Source organism: Megalopta genalis, chromosome 8 (genome assembly GCF_051020955.1).
Source record: "Megalopta genalis isolate 19385.01 chromosome 8, iyMegGena1_principal, whole genome shotgun sequence".
In the NCBI taxonomy this organism is placed as follows: Eukaryota; Metazoa; Arthropoda; class Insecta; order Hymenoptera; family Halictidae; genus Megalopta; species Megalopta genalis.
In genome coordinates, this window is record NC_135020.1 from 19261105 (window position 1) to 19284708 (window position 23604).

Genomic DNA, 23604 nt, shown 5'->3' on the forward strand with positions numbered 1-23604 from the left:
TGCTACACGGGAAAGTTGAGGGATTTGAGACCGTAACTTCTGCGCTGCATTTGCCAGACTTCCGTAACTTTCCACGCGTTTCCAGAGCAACAACGGTGTTGTTAACGGCGAGCAAGGTACCGAAGAATTCTATTTCACTCTCGGCAGCTAGCACTTGGAAATCCGTAATGCACACAGTGAGACGCGCAGGGAAACTGCTTCCATAATTCCCCATCGAGGGCATCGTATTATTTAAACATTACATTTTTCAATTCCGCGCGAATCTACGATGCAAAGCTAATAAATCCGATAGGAGCTGCACGTTGCCGAGTGCCTCGGAAAAGCTTTCGCGCTGATGCCGGAGTTTTCCGCGGAGTGGCACGTGGAAACCGGGGGAAAAAACCCGAGACGCCGTTTACAAAATTCATGACGTATTTCTTTCGAAGCGGACCGCTCGAATATCCGAGACGGATTGATTTGTTTATGCATACCCGGGCTCATCCGTATTCAGGTTAAAAGCTGCCAGCGGTACGGTGTCGGTGATTGTGCCGCTAAATCATCTGGTCGTACTTTATCATGAAAATAACAGTGCTGGAAACGTACGGGAATACAAAGTTTCCCGTCGGAATATTGTCGAGGTCAAAGTGTTTTCTGTCAAGTTTTATGTTTCACTTACGACGGTGGGGTCAATTACTGTACCTTGTTGACGGGCTTCAGGAGCTCTCGCTACCAAAAACAACTTTAGCGATTTAGTTCACATTTAACGTGTACATATACTGGTGGACAACATTATAAGACATTCTTTAAAGACATATGTACAAGCTCGTATACGTAGGAAGAACGACGAAGATATAGAAAACTACAGTCATTTCTCTCTAATTCGCGCTCAGATTGCGCACAAAAATGAACAATTTGGGAAGAGGAGATAGGATTGTTAACACTAGATTTACTGAACCTGTCAAAATGGCGGGTCACTAATTTTTTAATTTACGATTATTCATTTCGTAAAGATACATTTATGAGTTGTTTATTCAATTTATATGTTACACACGGTAAATGTTGCAATAACACTTGTTAAAAATTAGAATAGATGTCTTATTGTTACTTTTATAAATTGATATAAAACAGATGTTTTTTGTGCTCCGTAAATCTAATGTTAAATATCTTCTTGTATATTCATGTTCGAAACATGCAGTAACTTTTCTCGGAAATGCCAAATTCCGGGTTACTGTTAATTTGTTGATACGCGATGCTAAGGGTTGACGGAGTCGGTCAAGCGTGCGATGCGATATATGACGCGATTCTCGGAAGAGAAATCACTGTTTGGTTGTGAGTCAGGTAAGAAAAAACACGGTGCCACAAGGTACGTAGTAGGTACTAGGTACGTGACCGTCGAATCGTGGCATGCGGACTCCGAATTGCCTTCAGGTCGTGACATGTGGCCTCCGAATTGCCTTAGAATCGTGACACGTGGCCTCCGAATTGCCTTCGAATCGTAATATCTGCCATCCGAATTGCCTTCGAATCGTAATATCTGCCCTCCGAATTGCCTTCGAATCGTGGCACGTGGCCTCCGAATTGCCTTCGAATCGTTGCAAAAAATTAGAAATAAAAAGTTGAGTCATCGTTTTTATTCTAGCATTACTATACGGAGTGTCCCAAAATTATGATATTTCCAGGAAATGTGGGGTTCCTGAGATCATTTGAAGTAACTTTTTCCTTTACATAAATGTTCTCCGAGGCATCGTTAACGAGTTATTAACGAAAAACGCTGACCAATGAGAAGCAAGCTCGGCTAGCGCGAGGCGGCACAGCCAACGAGCGCGCGAAGCCCAATTCCGTTCATTGGCTCGGCCGCCTCGCGCCAGCTGATCTGGCCTCTCATTGGTCACTGTTTTTCGTTAATAACTCGTAAGCGAAGCCGCGGATCGCATTTTCGCTGAGGAAAAAGTTGTTTCAAATGACCTCCTGAACCCCTCACTTCCCGGAAATACAATAATTTTAGGACATTCTGTATATTCCTATTAATGTACACCGGCATATGCTGGCCGCTGCCTTTTTTTCTGATTGCTCCGAGTTTCTATATAAACGAGCTGCATGGCCCGAAGAATCGCAACTTAGTGTTCTCAGATCTGCCGGTTTCAATTCCGACCTACGAACATTTCTGGGAGAAATTACTGTATAGGAGTGACCGAAATCCAGTTCATTGATGGCAGAAAAAAGCACGTTGGGAATCATGCTCGCAGAATTGCTACAGAAAATTTCGTATTCCAGCAGAACAATGCATTCGTTCATACAGCTATAGTTGTAACAAATTGTTTTCAAGTTGAAAATATACCAATTTTAGATTGGCCATCACGGTCTCCGGACGTCGATATTATGGAAAATGTGTGGAGTCAATTCAGTAGATGAGTATTAGAAGGTGCCAGACAATATGGCAATCTTAATGATTTAAAGGCAGCAATTTTGGAAGGTTGGGCAGACTTAGATTATAGAAGAAAAGTATATAAAAGTCTGCCGTAACGAATGATCCAAGTTGTTCAAACTAAATGAGGCACTGCTCGTTATTAACATTTCGAAATGTGTGAAAATTTTCTGAAATTTTGTACATTCTTTCCTTTTTTTAAAAGCAATGACTTATAATTATGACCAAACGAAATTGTATTCTCTTCAAACGAATTAGGAATTTGTTATTATTTTTCGCAAAATTTATGAGGATCTTATTCAAAAATAAACAATTTTGTTTCGATGAAATGTATTTTCATATAATTACAATATTATGTACCTAAACCAGTAATTTTCAGGGTATCTTATAATTTTGTCCACCGGTGTGCACTTTCCATAAAAGTGTTTTTAATTAAAAATTATGATGTAAAACAGAGATGGGTCTCATATTAACCATCTTTATTGGACCCAAGTTCTGTGCGCTAAGAATGCTTGGGCTGCTGTTCGCAGACGGGCGTCCGTGAAGGGTTCAACTTGAAAAATTGATTTTCGTCACGGCGAGCGGGTTCCTGACCCACTGTGCAAGCGTTTGATAATAGTCCGTCTTTGGCCGCCGAACGTATCACGATTCGAGATTAGCATCGTTCCCAGTGACCCGAATGGACCTACGTGGACCGTCAATGGACGATCGGTGTTCTCAGTAGGCGAAAATGGGTCGCTGATGATGGGTCATTATGGGTCACGCAGCTCGGGAACGTGCGAGTTTTCGGCGCGGATCCGCAGCCTCTTGCCGTTGCGTTTCCGCGGGAACCACACACGGCGACCGTATTTCTGAGGGTGCAATCTGGCACAGCGCATCAACACGACTAATGTCAGAGTTTGTCGTGCCTTTGATCCAGGAAAATTCGGCACATAGATTACCTCGGTTCACGGCGCAGTATCGCTGCCGCGGCAGCGGAAACCAGCGAAATTCGCTTTGCCGGAAATTAGGTAACGCAACCGCTATCGGACCACTAAATACCCCCTTTCGCCCGGCTACAGCTTTCACCCTCCATTGAACGCTTAAAGCGGCCCCGCGCGACCAATAAATCGGCACGCGATAATTTCGAAAAGACAAAATTGTGGAAAATATTACGCGAAACGGCCGAATGCGCACCGCTCACTTGAGGAGACATTCTGGCACGGAGTGTCGTTCTTTTTCGAATTTTTTCTGAGGAAACAATTACCTAGAACTTCAAAATAAAAACTTCTTTCTCGACTTTCCACATTTTCAAGACTCGCCGTCCTGAATTAACGAGGCTCGATGAGGCAAATGATAAGTGCCAAATTTTAATAAAATGTTGCAACAGTTTCAAATAGAAGCATTGTGTGACATATTTTTCTGAAACTATTTTTTAGAGCAATGACTTCAAGATCGACGTGTCCGGACTCGATCTATTTCGTTTGATAAACAATAAAAAATGTTGTACATATTTGTAGAATATGAACACAAAGTTCATCATTATTTACCTGAAGTATTGTTTTTTAATATTTCGGAACTAATGAAATAAAATTATATTTGAAAATGAAATAGATATACCGTATACGGGTTGTCTCAAAAATGTCTCGTAATCTGGAAATGGGAGGTTTCTGCGGTCATTTGAAGTAACTTTTTCCTTGGCGAAAATGCAATCCGCGGCTTTGTTTACGAGTTATTAACGAAAAACGCTGGCCAATGAGAGGCGAGCTCGCCTAGCGCTAAGCGGTCGGCTGGTGCAAGGCGGCCGAGTCAATTAGCGGAACTGGGCTTCGACTGCTCATTGGCTCGGCCGTCTTGCGCCAGCCGAGCTGGCTACACATTGGCTCGACCGCCTTGCGCCAGCTGAGCTCACCACTCATTGGTCATCGTTTTTCGTTAATAACTCGTAAACAAAAAAATGCTCGGATTGCATTTTGGTTAAGGATAAAGTTATTTCAAGTGACATTAGGAACCTCCCATTTCCAGATTGCGAGACATTTTTGGTTAGAAAACCTAGATGGAAACGAATGTGTGTATACATTCTTTGAATAAAGTTATTAATTTGCGGTATAAATTGGTTCGAATTAACGCTAAATCTACCACCGCCAATCAAATGACCTATCTCACATTTTCTATTTTATAATTATTGAAGCCATAAAGCTGTTTCCTTTAGAAATTCTTCCATATGTTTTTTATTCAGACACCCGCTATTACAAAAATTGTGAAGAATGTAAATAAACTCGATGTTGCAATTGTCACAAGGTAACACATATAAGATCGCATATAGATTTTGTCGCTATTCCTTTGCGAAATTTGAAAATCGTCAAAACAATCTGCGCCACAAACCCACACTTGTTCGTTTTTAGTATCATCAAGTGGAGTGGTATTAGTCATGAAACGGAATCGTTACCGATTTCGAACGCGTTCGATGCCCTCTTTATGTACGGTGTGCTATGTCCAATTTCCCGCTTCTACGGGTTTGCTAATTCTCTATTGGCGATTTCCCAACCGTGTGATTCGAGGAATCAGTGATTTGGTAAGTGCATTAGCGTTTCAAAGTATTTGATCGCTTATTCGATGTGCGATCGATTCGATAGCTTTAGCGAGAAAGATTGAGGCGAGCTTTTATTCAGAGTGTCCCCGATTTTACTAAATTACGACGTCGAATGCTTCATTATGGAATTTCATTCTTTTCCTTGAAATTGTCCGTTCTAGTAAACTGACTTCACTAATCTTTGACCAAGAAATTTTACTTCTAGTAAACAAATTTCTAACAAAGACATAGTTCTTGTGTTTGTATAGTATATGAATATATACAATTATTCTATATATTAATTATTATACATATTATATATGTAATATATATAATAATTATATTAATGTATATTAATATGTTATATATATATTTTTTTAATTTATATTGTATATAAATTTTATTTCTACTAAACAAATTTCTAACAAAGACATCTGCAATGTAAAAGAAGTTCTTATGTTTCCGAATATTATTATTCAGATGTCTTTGTTAGAAATTTGTTTACTAGAAATAAAATTTATATACAATATAAATTAAATATATATATATAACATATTAATATACATTAATATAATTATTATATATATTACATACATAATATGTATAATAATTAATATATATATAATAATTGTATATATTCATATACTATACAAACATAAGAACTATGTCTTTGTTAAAAATTTGTTTACTAGAAATAAAATTTCTTGGTCAAAGATTAGTGAAGTCAGTTTACTAGAACAGACAATTTCAAGGAAAGAAACATAAGAACATTGTATATATATATATATACAATAATAATATTCAGAAACATAAGAACTTCTTTTACATCGCAGATGCTTTGTTATATGTATATAGTATATACATATATGTATGTATATATGACGTACTGATTGGTGAATATTCCTAACATAATTTCACGTGTAACCACAATGTAATTAAAGCATCGTTGTTTCTCCTTCATAATCGAGGAAGTTATGCATCGCGATGTTCAACTCTTACTTCTCATCTCAGTATAAATTGAACTTTTCCAAAAAATTGCAATTTTATATCTAGAGGTAGCGGTCCATTTCTATCTGAAGGTTCACTAGTTTCGTAAACAAGACGCGAGGCTCGAATAATCGTATCTCCTCTTCCCAAATTGCGACTTAGGGAGAAATTACTGTATCCGTCGTGTTTTCTAAATATTCTGCAACTTTACACTTTACAATTCTCATGCCATCTGGGATTACGTTTGCCGTATCATGGAAAATGTCACGAGCAGAGTGAAAAAAGTTGATAGCGTGTTTGTTGGCTGCAACGCGATCACAATCGAACCCGACCTATCGAACGACGGATAAATTGCGATCGAAGTGATTCTCTTGTCTCTGTGGTACTTTAAATTTTGTTCGCGGGGAATGTAACGGGCCGTAGCAATTTGACCTCGTTAAGAATTCATTCGCCATTCAAATATGACGAGAATGTCCTGTGGAACCGATAGACCGTTAATAACGAGCCACCTGTGCGAACCAACGGACAGTTGGAGCAGATTCAAAAATGGGATTCGTGTCTTGCCGAGCTGGTTTCCGTACTTCAGCTTCCTGGACTTTTGACAGATTACGGTCGGCTCTGTGACACTCCTATCTCACGACCTACGCGGACCCTCTCATTTTAATGGATCACCTTTAATGGACGACAAATAGCGTGAATTTCCTGAATATTCTTCACGAAGTTCAACGTATTGTTTCACGTGATATTTGACTTTCCATCGGTTTTTTGTTGTTGTAATCTCTACGATGAAGAACACAGCAAAAATATTTCTTTGAAATATAAATATAGAAATATGAAAACCAAACGTAGTTTTAATCTGTGTGGGCGCGGTTGCTGGCTGAGCGACGAAACGAAAGACGCAGACAAGTGGAAAGAGCGAAGCCTGGATGTGTAAATATATATTTATTTGTTATATATATTATTATTATATATATGTTTTTATAAATATTATATTATTATATTATATATATTTTTAAATATATATTTATATAAAAATATATTATTAATTTATTAAATATAAATAATTTATTATCATATATATTATATAATTATATATATATTATATATATTATATAATTATATATATATTATATATATATATTATTATATATATTATTATTATATATATATTTTTATAAATATTGTTATAAATATTATATTATATATATTTGTATAAAAATATATTATTAATATTTACTATTGAATATATATATATATATACACATACATATAGTATATACTATGTATAGATATACTGGGTATCTGCAATTTTTTCTACAATTTTCACTTCATCATTTTTTTTTACAATATGCGATAGAACAGTGATTAATACTTATTCGTGGATAGCAACGATTCAGATAAATCTAGTTCAAGTGGATTCGCTGTGTTCGCACTTGAATTGTTAATTCGGACACGGTACATTCCGGGTTCTAACGTCGCGTGTTTCATTAATTTATAATCAATTCGCATCCCGGCTCGACGGAAATGTTATTATGTAAATGCGAGATGTTTAATCGTGACTATCCCCAATTATCGCGGTTAATAGATTCTAATGGCTGCGGGATGTACCCATTGCTGTAAACGGCTGGATCGAATTCTCCAATACCCGATGAACAGTTACTCTTTGTTCCATAGTTTCGCGTTTTTATCGGCGATTGGCCCGATCAAAAGATCTGGAAACTACTGTAGAAACTGGCAATTAACATTGGGGAACCCAGGAGTTCCGTGAATAATGGAACACTGCGTGAACACAATGGAGGAAAATCGTGTGGTGAAAATGATACGATTTTTGGACTGTGAAATCGCCTTTTGAACTTCTGTTAGAATAGTCCGCGGACTCTTTGCTATGGCAAAAATGTTTATCCGCTTAACGCTAGAACTAGCAAACTAGTCAAAATGACTGGCTCCTGATTTTTCCATTTACAGTTCCTGATGTTACAAAAATATTTCTAGGAGAGATTTTTTGGTACTCTTATTTATATTGAAGTATACGTATATTGTAATATTAATGATACGAATTTTAAATAAATCCAGTCTTGTCATTGTTATGAAACAATATACATTAGTCGCGTTTAGGGCTCGGTAATTCTAGTGTTAAGGAAATGTTGTTACGAAAAGATATTCGTGTCTCCAACATGAAATAAATAATTTGCGAGGCATATCGTTCTATATCGATAAATAATGTTAGGAATTCTGTATTAGTAATACTATATAAGAATAATAAAAATATTGTATAATACTGTATTAGTAATATTGCACGGTTAAGAAAACTGTGTTTTAATTAATTCATAACTGAGCAGTATTGATATCATTGAAAAATAAAAAATGTTTCACCGTGTCACGATACCGTTAACAGATTTTGTTTAAAATATACATTGGGTGAACAAAATAATTTCATCACTTCGAATATTTTATTTGTTTTTGATAGTGTGAAAAAACATCAAAGTATATAATATCTTTTATATGTATATGTATAATAATTCATTCTACATATAATAGAATTACAGAAAGGTTATCTTCGTGAACTAAAAGGTTGCCAATTGTAGAAGGAAAATAAAAGCTATTAGATCTTGTTAATTCTCTTAACTGTTAGTTTTCTTGCAAAAGAACTGTTAGTTCTCTTGCAAAACTCTGTTAGTTCTCTTGCATTTGAAAAATCTACAGATGCCGTAATTGCATAAAGATGCATAGTCTAGCAATGATAAACAGAAAATTTGTCTCGCGGTCTTATTCTTCGTGATTTTTTTAAGATCATGATTTTTTATTCATGATTATGCCAAGGTTATGGTATTGCATGACATTTCTTGACCCCAGATATTACATCGCAATGATAAAAATGTACAGTAATTTCTCCCTAATTCGCGCTCAAATTGCGCCAAAGAATGGACAATTCAGGAAGTGGAGATCGCGTCTCGTTTTTATAGTTCTTGACAATCGGTAACAATAAAAACGAACCGCGAGGCTCGAATAATCTCTCCCCAAATTGTCCATTTTTGTGCGCAATCTCATTGCGAATTAGGGAGAAATTACTGTACATAGACTCCCGGTTTCACGAGAACATCGATGAAATTAAAATCACAAAAAGGTGTGACCCTAAAAATATCTTTCTTTCGTCGCAGATAATTTTTGTCCAAACAATAACATTATAAAAGGCAGATAAACAGATAGATAAAAGACAGATAAATATTCAAAGTGATCGAGTTATTTTGTTCCCCTCGTAGCAGTGATTCGTTATTTGTCTTCGTTTCTTAGTCAGAACAATAGAAACGGTAGTAATGATTCATTAGCAGCTTCCATTCGTGTTCTTTTAACCGGACGTTGATTCGAAGGCAATAAAACACGCCGATCCATTCTCATTAAAGCTGCAATCGTTCTATGTTTCAGTGATGGCCGATTGGTAGAGGGAGATCAGATATTGGCGATAGATGGCCAGCCACTAGACTCGAATATCTCTCATGAGCAGGCAATCTCGATTCTTCAGAAGGCACGTGGTCTGGTGGAGTTGGTCGTAGCAAGAAGCGCCCAAGGTAATTTAAATTCTGTCTGTATACCGCGTAAATTCATCATCCTTATCTTGGCGCCTACAGTCGCCCTAGAAAATTACCCTATATCACCTTCCTAATTCATAATGGGAAATATCTTAGATCGGGAGAAACGGTTTTCAAGTTGCGAAATTGCCCGATATTTGACCCTCCTTCGTAAGCTGGTCCACAAATGTCCAATGTCTTTTCCTCGCCTTTAACACGTTAAATGCCACGCCGGTTTTACAGAAATTGTCCGTGGCGCCACGATGAATTTTCTTTTACGTGATACATATAATGTTGAAATATTATCTGCAGTAGATAAGTTACAGTGTATAACCATGTTTGATATGTTAATTGCGACAGGGGTCATTGTTTGAATCGACGATAGTAATAATACAAAATTTTAGATATATATATATATATATATATATATATATATATATATATATATAATTTAAAACAAATGCAAATATCTAAAATTTTGTATTATTACTATCGTCGATTCAAACAATGACCCCTGTCGCAATTAACATATCAAACATGGTTATACACTGTAACTTATGCATTTGTTACTATTGCATTTGTTTTAAATTATATATATATATATATAAAATTTTAGATATTTGCATTTGTTTTAAATTATATATATATATATATATAATTTAAAACAAATGCAAATATCTAAAATTTTGTATTATTACTATTGTCGATTCAAACAATGACCCCTGTATATATATATATCAATTTGGACGCGCCGGTCACCGGTGACCCCCATGGCGTTACCGCCAAGTTAAGTGCCGGTCACCGGTGACCCCCGTGGCATTGAACGTGTTGAAGTCGTCGAAGTTTCACCTGTGCGAACATTGTTCTGACAGTAATTAACCGCTTGGGCACAGATTTATTTGAAAAAATGCTTGCGTTTGGCACAGATTTAATTTGCTGGTGCGCGGAATAGTATACAAAGGCAGTAGATATTGCGTGAGAATTCATTTATTTGAGCGATATAATATACATAGTAATTAGAAGTTTGAATGACTTATTTGAGTTAAATAGAACAAGTAAATTAGACTCGTCATCCGTGACTTAGGCAAACCAAGTGCATGACGAGTCTCAATCGTCAAATGTACCCAAGGGGTTAATAGACCGCGGGTTTTATACATTTATGCTAAAAATGAGTAGAATGAGCTAGAATGCGACAGAAACAACAGAAGAATTCAATAATGCTGTTATATCATTTTTCGGAGGAAAAGATACATTTTTATTCAGCTCTTGATATTTATTATTCACTCGGAAAGGGTGTAGCCGATTAAGAGGGTCGAACCTGTTTCACAGCTTATTTAAACAGATGATAAAAAGACGACATTTTGTATAAAATTTTAATCCTCTATCGTGATCAGGGGCTTAGTTACAGGATGTCTTCGGTTTATCATTTTTTAATGGCTTTTCCCCATTTAAATGCCTCCATAAATTTTGAAAAAATGCAGTGAATCACGGGTATCGATATGCAAGTTTTGAGAAATTTTTTGATTTTCCGTTTGGAAATTCCGAAAATATAGATTTTTTATAGAAGATGAAAGAATGCCATATTTTTACAGGAGCCCCATACTATCAAAATAGTGGCTTCAAACTGTTTTCAAATTTTTTAACTTGATACGCCATAGTGAAAAGAAAGTGACCGGAAAAGAATCGACCGTTTAAAACGTCTCCTAAATCGGCTTTCACATCTTAACCGGCAACACTCTGTTCTACATTTTCTTTTTAAATCCGCCGTCTAATGATTACAAACGTCATGGTTTATTCACGCAATTAGTATATATCGACAGGTAATAATATAATCTCAAATTGAAATAATAGTTCCCATAAAAATCAGATTTATTCGCATGCGAAAGGAATACCGAGTGGAGATAAAATAATAATAAAATCGGAAAAAGATTCCATCGCAATGATAGCAAGCATGATATCAGCGAATCGACGCAGAAAAAGAACGACCGAAGTTTCGAACAAAGCAAATATAATTCCGTCGAGCGAAGGATCGACGAACATAAACTCCGAGGCTCTCAGAAGTTTCGAATAACTCTGCGGCACAGGAGTATCACACGCGGCAACTGCGAAACTAGATTAGCTTTAATGCAAAATTGCGAAAACAGCGTGGAACGAGAGAATCAACGGTATGAAATTAAACTTCGCGATTCTGGGAAAGCATAATTACCACTATATTCAGTGATACAACTGTAGTTCGATACAACGTGCTTCGTCTCAGGAACGATTCAGAAACGATTGGGACAGTGGGACACATGTGTGCTGGTAACGGTACTGGATAAATATATACTGTAAATTGTCTCTAATCGACGCTCAAATTTTGCCCAAAAATGGACAATTTGGGAAGGGAAGATGCGATTATTCGAGCCTTGCGGCTCGTTTTTATAGTTACCGATTGTCAACAACTATAAAAACGAGCCGCAAGGCTCGAATAATCGCATCTTCCCTTCCCAAATTGTCCATTTTTGGGCAATATTTATTTATATAAAATTTATATTATTGGGCAAAATTATTCGAGCCTTGCGGCTCGTTTTTATAGTTACCGATTGTCAACAACTATAAAAACGAGCCGCAAGGCTCGAATAATCGCATCTTCTCTTTCCAAACTGTCCATATTTATGTACAATCTGAGCGCCGATTAGGGAGAATTTACAGTATTCTCAATTCTTTGATATGCGTGCATATCATACAAAATTCTTACCTCTTCTTTTTCATCCGGTTTATCGTGGCATCAACAGCGTAATATTATCATAGTATTGTTCCATTATACTTTTTCTATCATTTTTGTATCCTCGATGTATTCAAGTAATTTGTATATCTTATTGCATTCGATGTAGAATTCTATATCTTATTCCAGAAGTTACAAATACAGTAATTTCACACGGAAATGTCAAATTTCGGGTTGCTGTGTATTTCTCTGTGCTAGTCCTACGCCTACGTAATTTATTGCTACGTCGATCCTAAGCGTCGACGGAGTCGGTCAAGCGTGTAATGCGACACGCGACGCGATTCCCGGAAAACAACACGAAATGGTCTGTTTGGGTGTGAGTCAGGTAAGAAAAACCGCGGAGCTACAAGATACAGTAAATTCTCCCTAATTCGTGTTCAGAAGAGGAGATTCGATTGCTCGAGCCTTGCGGCTCGTTTTTATAGTTGTTGACGTCGGTAACTATAAAAACGAGTGTTTTTGCATAACTAAATTGTCCCTTTTTGTGCACAATCTGAGCGCGTAATACGTGACCGCGTCGAATCGTGACATGTGGCCTCCGAATTGCCTTCGAATCGTGGCAAAAAAATTAGGAATGAAAAAGTTAAGTCATCTTTTTTATTCTAGCATTACTATTTATTCGTATTAACAATTTAATGACTGCACGTCTACGCAGTCATACGTTCTCGTTTGACGTCCACGTCGGCAATGTTTATGTAAATTCATGAAATAATTCAATACGTGCGGACGTACACATGAAAAAAAACAATAACAATTTAATAACGCATTTAATACAACAAATTTAATATTTTTCCTTTGTGTGATAATTATGAAAGCAATCACCTACGTAATTATTAAAGCATCATACGCATGTTGTGTGAGCGGCCATTAACACTAGATTAATCTTTTTTTAATTTACGATTATTCATATCGTAAACATACATTTATGAGTTATTTGTTCAATTTATATGTTACTTATGGCAAATGTTACAATAACGCTTGTTAAAAATCGGAATAAACGTCTTATTGTTACTTTTATAAGCTAATATAAAACAGCTGTTTTTTGAGCTCCGTAAATCTAGTGTTAATGTACACCAGCATGATGGCCGCTGCCTTTTTCTGCCGACTGCCTCGAATTTCTACAAAAACGAGCCCCGAGGCCGGATGAATCGCGACTTAGTATTGTCAGATCTTCCGGCTTCAATTCCGACCTGCGAACATTTCTGGGAGAAATTACTGTATTTTGAACAGATAGATCGATGCACGCGGAATAACCGAACAATATCACCTGAAACTTTAACCCGAAGGAAAACTGCTGGACGTCGATAGACCCCGACACGCGGAAGCCTATTAACAAGGCTCGTCCTCTGTAAGAGTGTTAATTAACCAAGAACAATCCTCTACGTCCCTCGGCCGCCACCCCCGTCCCCGTCGAGCGGACCAGCTACTCAAACATTATCCAATAGAGATTCCCATTCAGCCCCATTGAAAGACACCCGGGAAGGATGATTACACTCTCCTTTCTTATTCGGTGCGCCGCAGACATTGGGGGTTCTTTGCCGACGGATGAATTGTCCGGAGATTCGAGTTCGACAGCGGCCGCGGGAGCAGGTGTGTCCATCATCGGCGGCGTTGTCGGCGCGACAACCAGCCAGGCCAGCTCCGACAAGGACCAATTGGTCTCAGTGTCGTCTGTTGCTACACCGGCGCCTACCCCGAAGTCCAGCCAACCAGCCAGCACCACCTCGGCGGCAACACCGACGCCGACACCAACCCCGACACCCACACCGACCTCGACACCGGTACCCGGAGGCCTCGTTGTCGAAAGGAGCCCCTCCGCTGTCAGCGACGCCTCCAAGAGTGGCTCTGACATGGTGGTAAGTGCCCTGATGCTAGGCCTTGGCAGCCCTATTCTTTATCTATCCGCGAGCCGGTCCACGGCGCGACCGAATTGAAGAATTTTGGACAAAAATGCGTACGACTCGCGCACAAATGTGAAAACGTTGATATACATTTTCGTAATATAAAATGAACAAATTAAAATTTTGCAAATTTTTAAGGACTATTCTACTATTTCTACTAAGGACTATTCTTCTATTTCAGAACAATTTTTGCTCATTTGTTTTCGATATTGTTTCTTGATGCATGGATCTCTCCATAAAGAGATGAACAGCAGTTCTTCGCAGAAACGAATCGTATAACTACGGGAGTGCTTTTGTTCAAATTTTCTATATCTAAGATATAATGAACACTATTTAACTATTTAATTATTTATTTATTTAACTGTTTAACTATTTAACTGTTTAACTATTTAACTATTTAACTGTTTAACTATTTAACTATTTAACTATTTAACTATTTAACTATTTAACTATTTAACTATTTAACTATTTAACTATTTAACTATTTAACTGTTTAACTGTTTAACTGTTTAACTGTTTAACTGTTTAACTGTTTAACTGTTTAACTGTTTAACTGTTTAACTGTTTAACTATTTAACTATTTAACTGTTTAACTGTTTAACTGTTTAACTGTTTAACTGTTTAACTGTTTAACTGTTTAACTGTTTAACTGTTTAACTGTTTAACTGTTTAACTGTTTAACTGTTTAACTGTTTAACTGTTTAACTGTTTAACTGTTTAACTGTTTAACTGTTTAACTGTTTAACTGTTCAACTGTTTAACTGTTCAACTGTTTAACTATTTAACTGTTTAATTGTTTAATTGTTCAACTGTTCAACTGTTCAACTATTTAACTATTTAACTATTTAACTATTTAACTATTTAACTGTTTAGTCAACAAAATGACGATGTATAGAGAACAAAAATGAACAGATTTTCGAGTATTTAGATTGTGAACTATATTTAATCGAATCTAATGATCTATCGTTTTTTTCGGGAATTAATACAATAATAGTGTAGCTTACTTATCGATTAACAATATTGCCGAACAATATGTTCAAAATTGAATAACGATTTCTTAATTTTCGTCCACAGCAGGCCGCACTGCGTGACCGTTTCGTTTTTCATTCTGAACACGTGGCTTGACAATCAAAGCGTCCACAATATTTCAAGCTTAGTTATTTAAAATATTTTACATACATTTTCGTATCATTTCACTTTATGACTTTATTGTGATACAGGCTGAGTAACATAATATTGACGCGGTAATAATTGAGCATTCTAGAGTAGCTAATCTTGTAAATAGTTAACTAATTGCTTGCGAACGAGGATTGATTAATTTACATAAAAGTGTCTAAAAAAATGAAGAGGATCCGGAAAGGTTTCGCGATATTTTGTCAAGAATTATTAAAAAATGTCGAAGGAAAAATATAAATGGATATCTTAGGTATCTGATTGTACGCGCAAGGGTTAAAATACAGAAAAACCTGCGCTTCATATCCGAGACGAAGAACGATCATTTTCCAAAAGAGAATGATCTGGATTATAGGTTCCATAAACCTAGTATTAAATGCGATGCGGTTGCATTTGCCAGTATTAATTTCTATTATCCACCAGTTCAACCAATCCAATACAAGTGACACGTATGCAAGTGATTGCATATACTGCTGCAATAGCGTGGGGATGCAAGGTTAGGGTCTTCGTCAGCGGCTGGTATTGCAGCGTCATCTGCAAATGTTACGAGGGTTTATATTTGCAGAATTCATTCTGCTGGCTAGAATGCAGTCGATATTACGCGAAACGACTTATTAGATTCGATCCTAAATTATAGAGACCATTAAATTTCTTTTATCTTCACCGAGATCGATAGCCCTCGATTTATATCACCCGACACGCAATAAGTTTCGTTTACAATACTCGAATATCGATGTAATAGATTAATGTAAATCACGTCGCATTCAGCTGCAGCAATTACATCGAATCTCGTTTGCTTCGTTATTCGATTACAACGGAGCACGTATTATTAGATTGCAGCAATATTACGTGGATTATAGTAGAATGCAGCGGTTGCAATTCGAAACGCGTGCTCTATTTTTCGCGCGTTCGACCAGTATAATCTGATTTTCATTCCAACAAAATGTGTTCTCATTTCACGGATATGAAACGTTCCTTTGTTCCTTTTCGTTAGAAACGTTTCTTGCACGTTGATGAAACGTATCTTTTTCACTTTAGTACAAGCACGCGATCGTTCCGATATTAAACGTAACTTTTTATTCCTAACATTCAGGGAACGCTTTTTAATTTACATGTCGCTGTTCAATCTTCTATTTTTAACAATTTTTTTTTCTTAGTGAGAATGTTGGTTCGCAGTGTTTACACGTTCCTCGTTTATTGATTCGACGTAACGAAGCTGCGACCTTTGTGACTTTTATTTCGATATCTGGAAATTTATATATTCACACTGTGAAAAGTTCTACTACCTTAACGTTAGAACTATCGAGCTCTAAGCACGACTAACGTTTATTCTTTTATTGCTGGAGCATATTGTTTTATTATTCTAACTGAATTCTGAATAGAAAGGTTTAGGCGAAGATATATTTCTTTCTTTAACAACTTCGATGTAATTGAAGAGAAGACAGCGGCGTTGTTAAATGTTTACCCCCAGCATTTACTGTTTTGTATTTCATCTATTCGCTTCTGCTATAAATACAGTGACTAGCATTAATATTCGGACACGATGTTCTTACAAGAATTATTGCTCCTTTTTATTGTTTGTGATAGTATTATTGAATCAATTGTTTTCTCATATAATAAAGCACGGTCTCTTAAATTTGAAATGTTTAATTCTGTATTTACTTTACGCCACACCATTTTTTGTCTGTCGGATCCGTAAAAAGATTAAATTTGCTTTCATCCGAAAATATTACATCATTCTACCACCAGTTGTCTTTGTAAAAATATCCTTTTGCAAATTTAAGTGCCGACAGTGTTACACGGTGATAGGAATGTAATAGTGTGGGGTTATATCTCGTCCGTAGGTATAAGTGAATTAGTTTTTATCTATGGTATTATGGACAAAATGAAGTATTTGGACATTTTTTTTTTAATTTAATTACAATTGCTATAAATATAGCTATACGCACAGTTTTAAGTTTTATCAGGACAATGATCCTAAACACAAGGCCAGAATTGTACAGGAATATTTATTATACAATTGTCCAAAAGTACTGCATCCTCCTCCTCAATCGCCTGATTTAAATCCAATTGAAAATTTATGGGATCAATTGGACCGCAAAATTCATACAACATCCACAAAGACAACAACAGAGATAAAACAACGTTTGTTAGGCGAATGGAAACGGATTTCGCCGGATTATTTCAATAAAATCATCTGTAACATGCCCAAGCGATTACATGAAGTAATAAAACAAACGGGTCAAAATATTAATAATATGATAACACGATTAAAACGATTTTCATTTTATATAAAATTAATGTAATTAATTCACTGTCCGAATATTTTTGCGACGTTAAATTTTGTCGCAATCTTGTTTATCGCTTATTATACAAAAGAACATGTGCAATAAATAAACAAAATTGATGTTTCTACTTACTTTAAGAAGTGCTTTATTCTGTGAAAAAAACAACTGATTCAATAATACTATCATAAACAATAAAAAAGGAGCAATAATTCTTCTAACAATATCGTGTCCGAATATTAATGCGAGTCACTGTACATAAAATTCGCAGTCTATTTGTAACATCGACGAAATTGGTTTCACTCAAACTTGGTACGATTTTCGTTATATAACGCATGCTTCAAAAGTACATCAATCTATCAATGCATAAAAACTTCATCAAATCGATAAATTTTTACAAAATTGCATATGCAAGACATCCGTGTACAGTAGAACCACTGCGACTAAAAATAAATGTACGTTACTTTCCCATAATTACATGTAATGCCCGTTCGTTGGATAATTACCGTGTTAAATTTTGATGCGCTTCCTATACCGTTAAACAGGTTTCGTTCGATCTCGCGGAATTCTCACCTAGTTCGCAGAAATCAATCGTTTGTCATTCTAAAAATAGGAGCGAGCGTTTCGATCACTGAACAGATTTAGCGCGGAATACCGGGTGTATTGAGTCAGGAATCACAGTACCAGGGTTCTCTCGAGGCGACACCAGCTTTCACCGATCAGAACAGACATCCTCTGATTCGCATTGGCAGATACCTGATAATCACTTAATAGCATTACTATTTAGGTAGCTTTTGAGCATGTTTGCCATGTATCTGCATAACCGCGCCGTTCCTTCAGCCAGCGTACGATCGAACAACAAATTGTTCCCATTGAAACGAAGGACAATAGAGTCGTTAACATTCCCAGCGGAATGCCGCGAAGTTTTTAAGAATTCGTGAAATTGGTCGAATCAATTTTTCTGTTAATCTTACTTCCAGAGATTTTGTTTACGCTCGGGCGAAATGCCATTCGGATGTTTGATTGTTAGTTGTTAATAAATATTATAATATTATATTATATATAATATATAATATATATAATATAATATATAATATATATAATATAAACACATAATATAATATTATATATAATATATAATATATATAATATAAACATATAATATACATTATATATAATATATATAATATATCATATTATATAATATATATTATATATTATTTATTTATTTATTATTTATATATGATATATATTGTAATATTATGTATCATATATAATAAATAAATATTATTTATTATAACATGTTATAGTATTGATAACATTGCGGCTAACAAATATACAGTTACTGGTGATTAAACTGCGGATATTCATGCAGAAGTATTCGCAATTGCCGACTAGTAAAATATCGGCGGGAATGAGCGAGATTCGTGCTTTAATGAAGTTGCATTTAAATTGAATCTCGGGAATTTATAATGCCATGGCATGAAGTTATGGGTGATAGGAATATAACACGCTCGCCGAGCAGAGCATTCGCTCTGACTTCATTAATGTATTAATATATGTAGAAAAACTACATTTCAATTGGAAGTTCTTTATTCAGAAAATGAAACGGACATGCAGATTCTGCATTAAAAATTAATCCTTTTATAGATCACATTCACCTTTTTTGCACTAGAAATTCATTCTATCGTACATCATATCTACCTCTACGTACTCCTTTTTGCGAGTAAAGTTATCTTGCAGTACTAACTCATCTTTTCACAAACCAAATTCATCTCTTTGCGAATAAATTTAACCCTCCCACAAATCAAAATTCATTGTCTTTCGTTCAATTTTTAAATTCAATAAGAATTTATATATTTATTTATAAAATAATAGAAACTTCGTTACAGATAATTGCAAGTAATTGAATTTGATTTGCAATAGGCTGAATTCCATTTTCAGAAATGCGAATAAGACTTGCAGAAAAGTATCATTTTATAAAATGACGACTCTGTAAAAGAATGAATTTTTAGGGCAAAATTTGGAAAGTCGATTATGCTATGTTCGAATCTATTTCATCGATGTTGATACAATTCGATGCACGCAGACAACTGTTGAAATTCTTTCCGAAGAAGAACGACGCTATTTCGTTTGCACCGGAAGCAACTTTTATTTTCCTATTCGAGAAACTTGTCCAACCATTGACTCGCATTTGCTATCGCACGAATATTTTTGTTACATGCGCATAGGAATGAAGAAAGGTGAGTTCTCTGACAAATACGAGCCGCGTTGAGTTGAATAAAAAAGTCGAACCGAAAAAGCAACGAAAATATTGAAAAAGTAAATACGCCGATTCGGCGACCATAACCGAATATGATAAATGTTTCGTTATGGCTTGAGTTCGATAAAATAATACGAACTTTTCTACGAGCTATGTTGATTCGCGAAAAGTGTGTTCCAAATGTGTCGTCTATAGAATATCGTAGCAGATCCCGACGCGGGAATACGGTACGGAAGTGTCCGTTGAATCGGTGGTGGTATTAATTGATCCCGTCGCTGGGACCTAGAACTCGTAAATCAATTAATACCACTCGAATCACTTATCTATTTTCATTAGCGGCCCGTATTAATCAATTGACGGATAGAGGGCTCGCGAGTTGATCGGCGCCATGTAGATAAATGTAATTAAATTATGATTTCAGCGCTCTTAATTGATTTATGTGTACCTGGAGCTAACACACACACACACACACACACACACACACACACACACACACACACACACACACACGTGCGCGCACAGAGTGAAAAAGAGAGAGAGAGAAGGTTACAATGTCATCGTTTGCGAGATATAAAAAGCTGCTCGCAGAAAGGGGTGATAAAATAGAAGCATGGGGTTAAAGCTGATTCACCTTAAAATCGCGTGTTTTTTTTTAGAACAATGTAAAATATTGCTACTTACGTTAATGACAATCTCTCTGTCTCTCTCTTGATAATAATGTTTGATTAAATTATTAAATACATTATTAAATAACGACTCAAATTTACGCACGCAATATTTCCGCACAATGTTTTGACAGAGGTACAAATTTCGAATTGCCTCACACGTCTCACACGTCATTCAATTATTCGATGAATCGATTCTCACTCCTCTCACATCATTCGATTATTCAACTATACCAACTTCTAATAAAAATAACCTTATACTCACACCCCTTGTCTCTATTGAACTTTATTGTTAATAATCGTGTACACGAAAACTTATTTAATAAAAATTATTCACGCTCACACACAGTTTAAGTAATATAAATAATTCATACCCGCACACTTCTTAAGCAATAAAAATAATCCCACATTCGTTCGCACTCTCCATCGTTGAAAAATAATCCCAGCATTTTGTTCACACTCTGGCTGTTTTTTTTTTTTTTTTTTTTAAGATATTTATAATCAATTGGGCGTTTCAATATATTCGGTGTTGAAGTAATTCTATGCTATCATTTATAATTATATTTGTAATTAGTATAATAGATTGCAGATCTTTACGCAAGATAAAAATTTTGTGCATTTCGAATGTATAATTCTTGTGGATGAGGATTTGAATAAAATGAGATATATTTATATATAACGAATAAAATCCACAGTGTACGTCAATTAATATGTCGATATTTGTCCAAAAAATGGTTAATTCTGTCGTGTTATTTAACCTCAAAATGAATAATTTTGATAAATTACGAATAATGTAACAGAGTACAGTAATGACTCTCTAATTGACGCACAGATTGTTCACAGAAATGGGCAATGTGGGAAGAGGAGATACGATTATTCGAGCCTTGCTTGTTCGTTTTCATAGTTACGAATTGTCAGGAACTATGAAAAAGGAGTTGCGAGGTTCGAATAATCGTTTCTCCTCTTCCCAATTTTGTCCATTTTTGTGGACAATCTAAGCGTCAATAAGGGAGACATATTACTGTACTCGTAAATTCATCGGATGTTTCCACAAAAAGAATCAAATCCGCAGTCTACTCATTGACTTATTTCGCGTTGAAGTTCCAACGCATCAGCGACACATTATTTTCAATTAGCTCAGCAGTTGGTATAAATTATCCGTTCGCAGGTAAATCGCTGAGAAATAATGCAATCGATGACGATAGTAGAAGTAGCGAATAATATTCAGACGACTAACCAGAGAGTCCGGTAGTAAACCATTACATGTGCCCGACAACCATTTAATTTCAATTATGTATCGAGGAACAAAACGCGTGTAAGAACATTTCGTTTCGCATTTTGCTTTTACGCTCGCTCGAGCAAACATCTTTTTGATTGTGCAATATTTCGATATCGGTAATAGCCACGTCGATTCCCGATGCATCTCCGAGTCATCCAATTCCGGTTAAAGTAGAAATAAACAGGATTCCGAGATCGATGGACGATACTTCTAGCGAGTCGAATCAATATGCAATCGGCGGATGCGTCATAAAAATCACGTTCAGCAACGCGGTTCCATTTCTTATGAAGCGTACTCGGTAGGAGATCATTATATTTTTTATTTATGTCACCGTGTTCACAGTATGTACTCCGTACAATTAAAATCTCATTTCGCACATATCCATTATCTGAAAATATTGATAATTATTTTCTGTTCGATTCATATAAGCAAACCGAATTTCATAGACACACCTAAAACATTATGATACACGTTCGATTACGTAAGTTTCCATACGGAAGAGAGATAAATTAAATTCAGACCACAGCTCCAACTGATGCTACGAAATAAACATGAAAGATATTAGAGGTAATAAATCAGAAAAGAATTCTGATGCTAATTTAAATACTGCGTTATCGATGTTTCTGCTTAACATGGTTCAGAACAAAAAGAATATCAGAAAGTGAACGTTTAAGAACGAAACGCATTGTTCAAATTTTTGTTGCACGCTCAGATAAAAAAGTTGAAAAAATGCGAGTTGAGACTAGAATAACTAGTATTATATTACATTACCATTATATTACATTTATATTACAATTACATTACAATTACATTACAATTACATTACAATTACATTACAATTACATTGCAGTTACATTGCAGTTACATTGCAGTTACATTGCAGTTACATTGCAGTTACATTGCAGTTACATTGCAGTTACATTACAATTACATTACAATTACATTAGAATTGCATTACAATTGCATTACAATTGCATTACAATTGCATTACATTACACTATAATAAATTATGTATTATATATGTATTATATATATATTTACCGTTAAAACGGTATAACGTTTTTAAAACTGTGTTAAATGATTTCAATTTTTTACTAGTTTATATACATATACAGTTTTAAAAACGTTATACCGTTTTAACGGTGTCTGGATATTTTTGTCCTCTGCTGTACGTTAATCCATTATATCTTCTTAATTTTATTAGGATCCGCGAAACGTAAGAATGTCGAGAAAGGTACTCGATGTAATAGAATTGAACGTTTCACTTTTAATTCGATTAAATAAAATACTTTAATTGTATGAAATTGTTTAGGTTGTCGAGGCACAGTTATTGACGGAACCACAGACGGAAGAACCGTGTTCCACGAGAATCCAATTTCGAATCCAAACTTAATGGATCTTCAAAGAACTTCCCTTCGTCGTTCGTTCGTTCGTTCGTTTCGTTTCCGATCACGTTGTATCGGCGATATCTTTAATACCCGCTAATGCACCTCTGAGTCATCGTATTGCGGCGAAAATCGAAATGCACAGTGTTCCTGGGACGTCGGACGAGGGAAGAAAGTCTCTCCCGCTAATGATACCTTGATCGTCGGTGCTATCGACGACGGAGACGCCGGTTTGGCAAACACGCTCTTGTAATGTTCCATCTATCTCGGGTTTCGTCGGTGAAAGGTTGCCTCTCGACATCGAAGAGGCATCGTTCCGCGCAGCTCCTTTGTAGCTTCTTTGTGTCCCCTTCAAAATCGAGGGTGCTCCGTCCGGGTGCA

At 35.9% G+C, this 23604-nt stretch overlaps 1 protein-coding gene across 4 annotated transcripts in view; it reads left to right on the forward strand.

Annotated features, from left to right (window-relative positions):
- Positions 1-23604, forward strand: part of LOC117217682 (multiple PDZ domain protein) — a 233891-nt gene that overhangs the window by 71316 nt on the left and 138971 nt on the right. For 3 of the 4 annotated variants that reach the window (XM_076524162.1, XM_076524160.1, XM_076524161.1), the window contains 2 exons: positions 9366-9508; positions 13794-14128. In XM_076524162.1, the coding sequence (XP_076380277.1) occupies positions 9366-9508; positions 13794-14128 (478 nt within the window). Of the gene's footprint in view, positions 1-6759; positions 6873-9365; positions 9509-13793; positions 14129-23604 lie in introns of those variants that run through there. The other variant, XM_076524163.1, reaches the window with a different exon arrangement.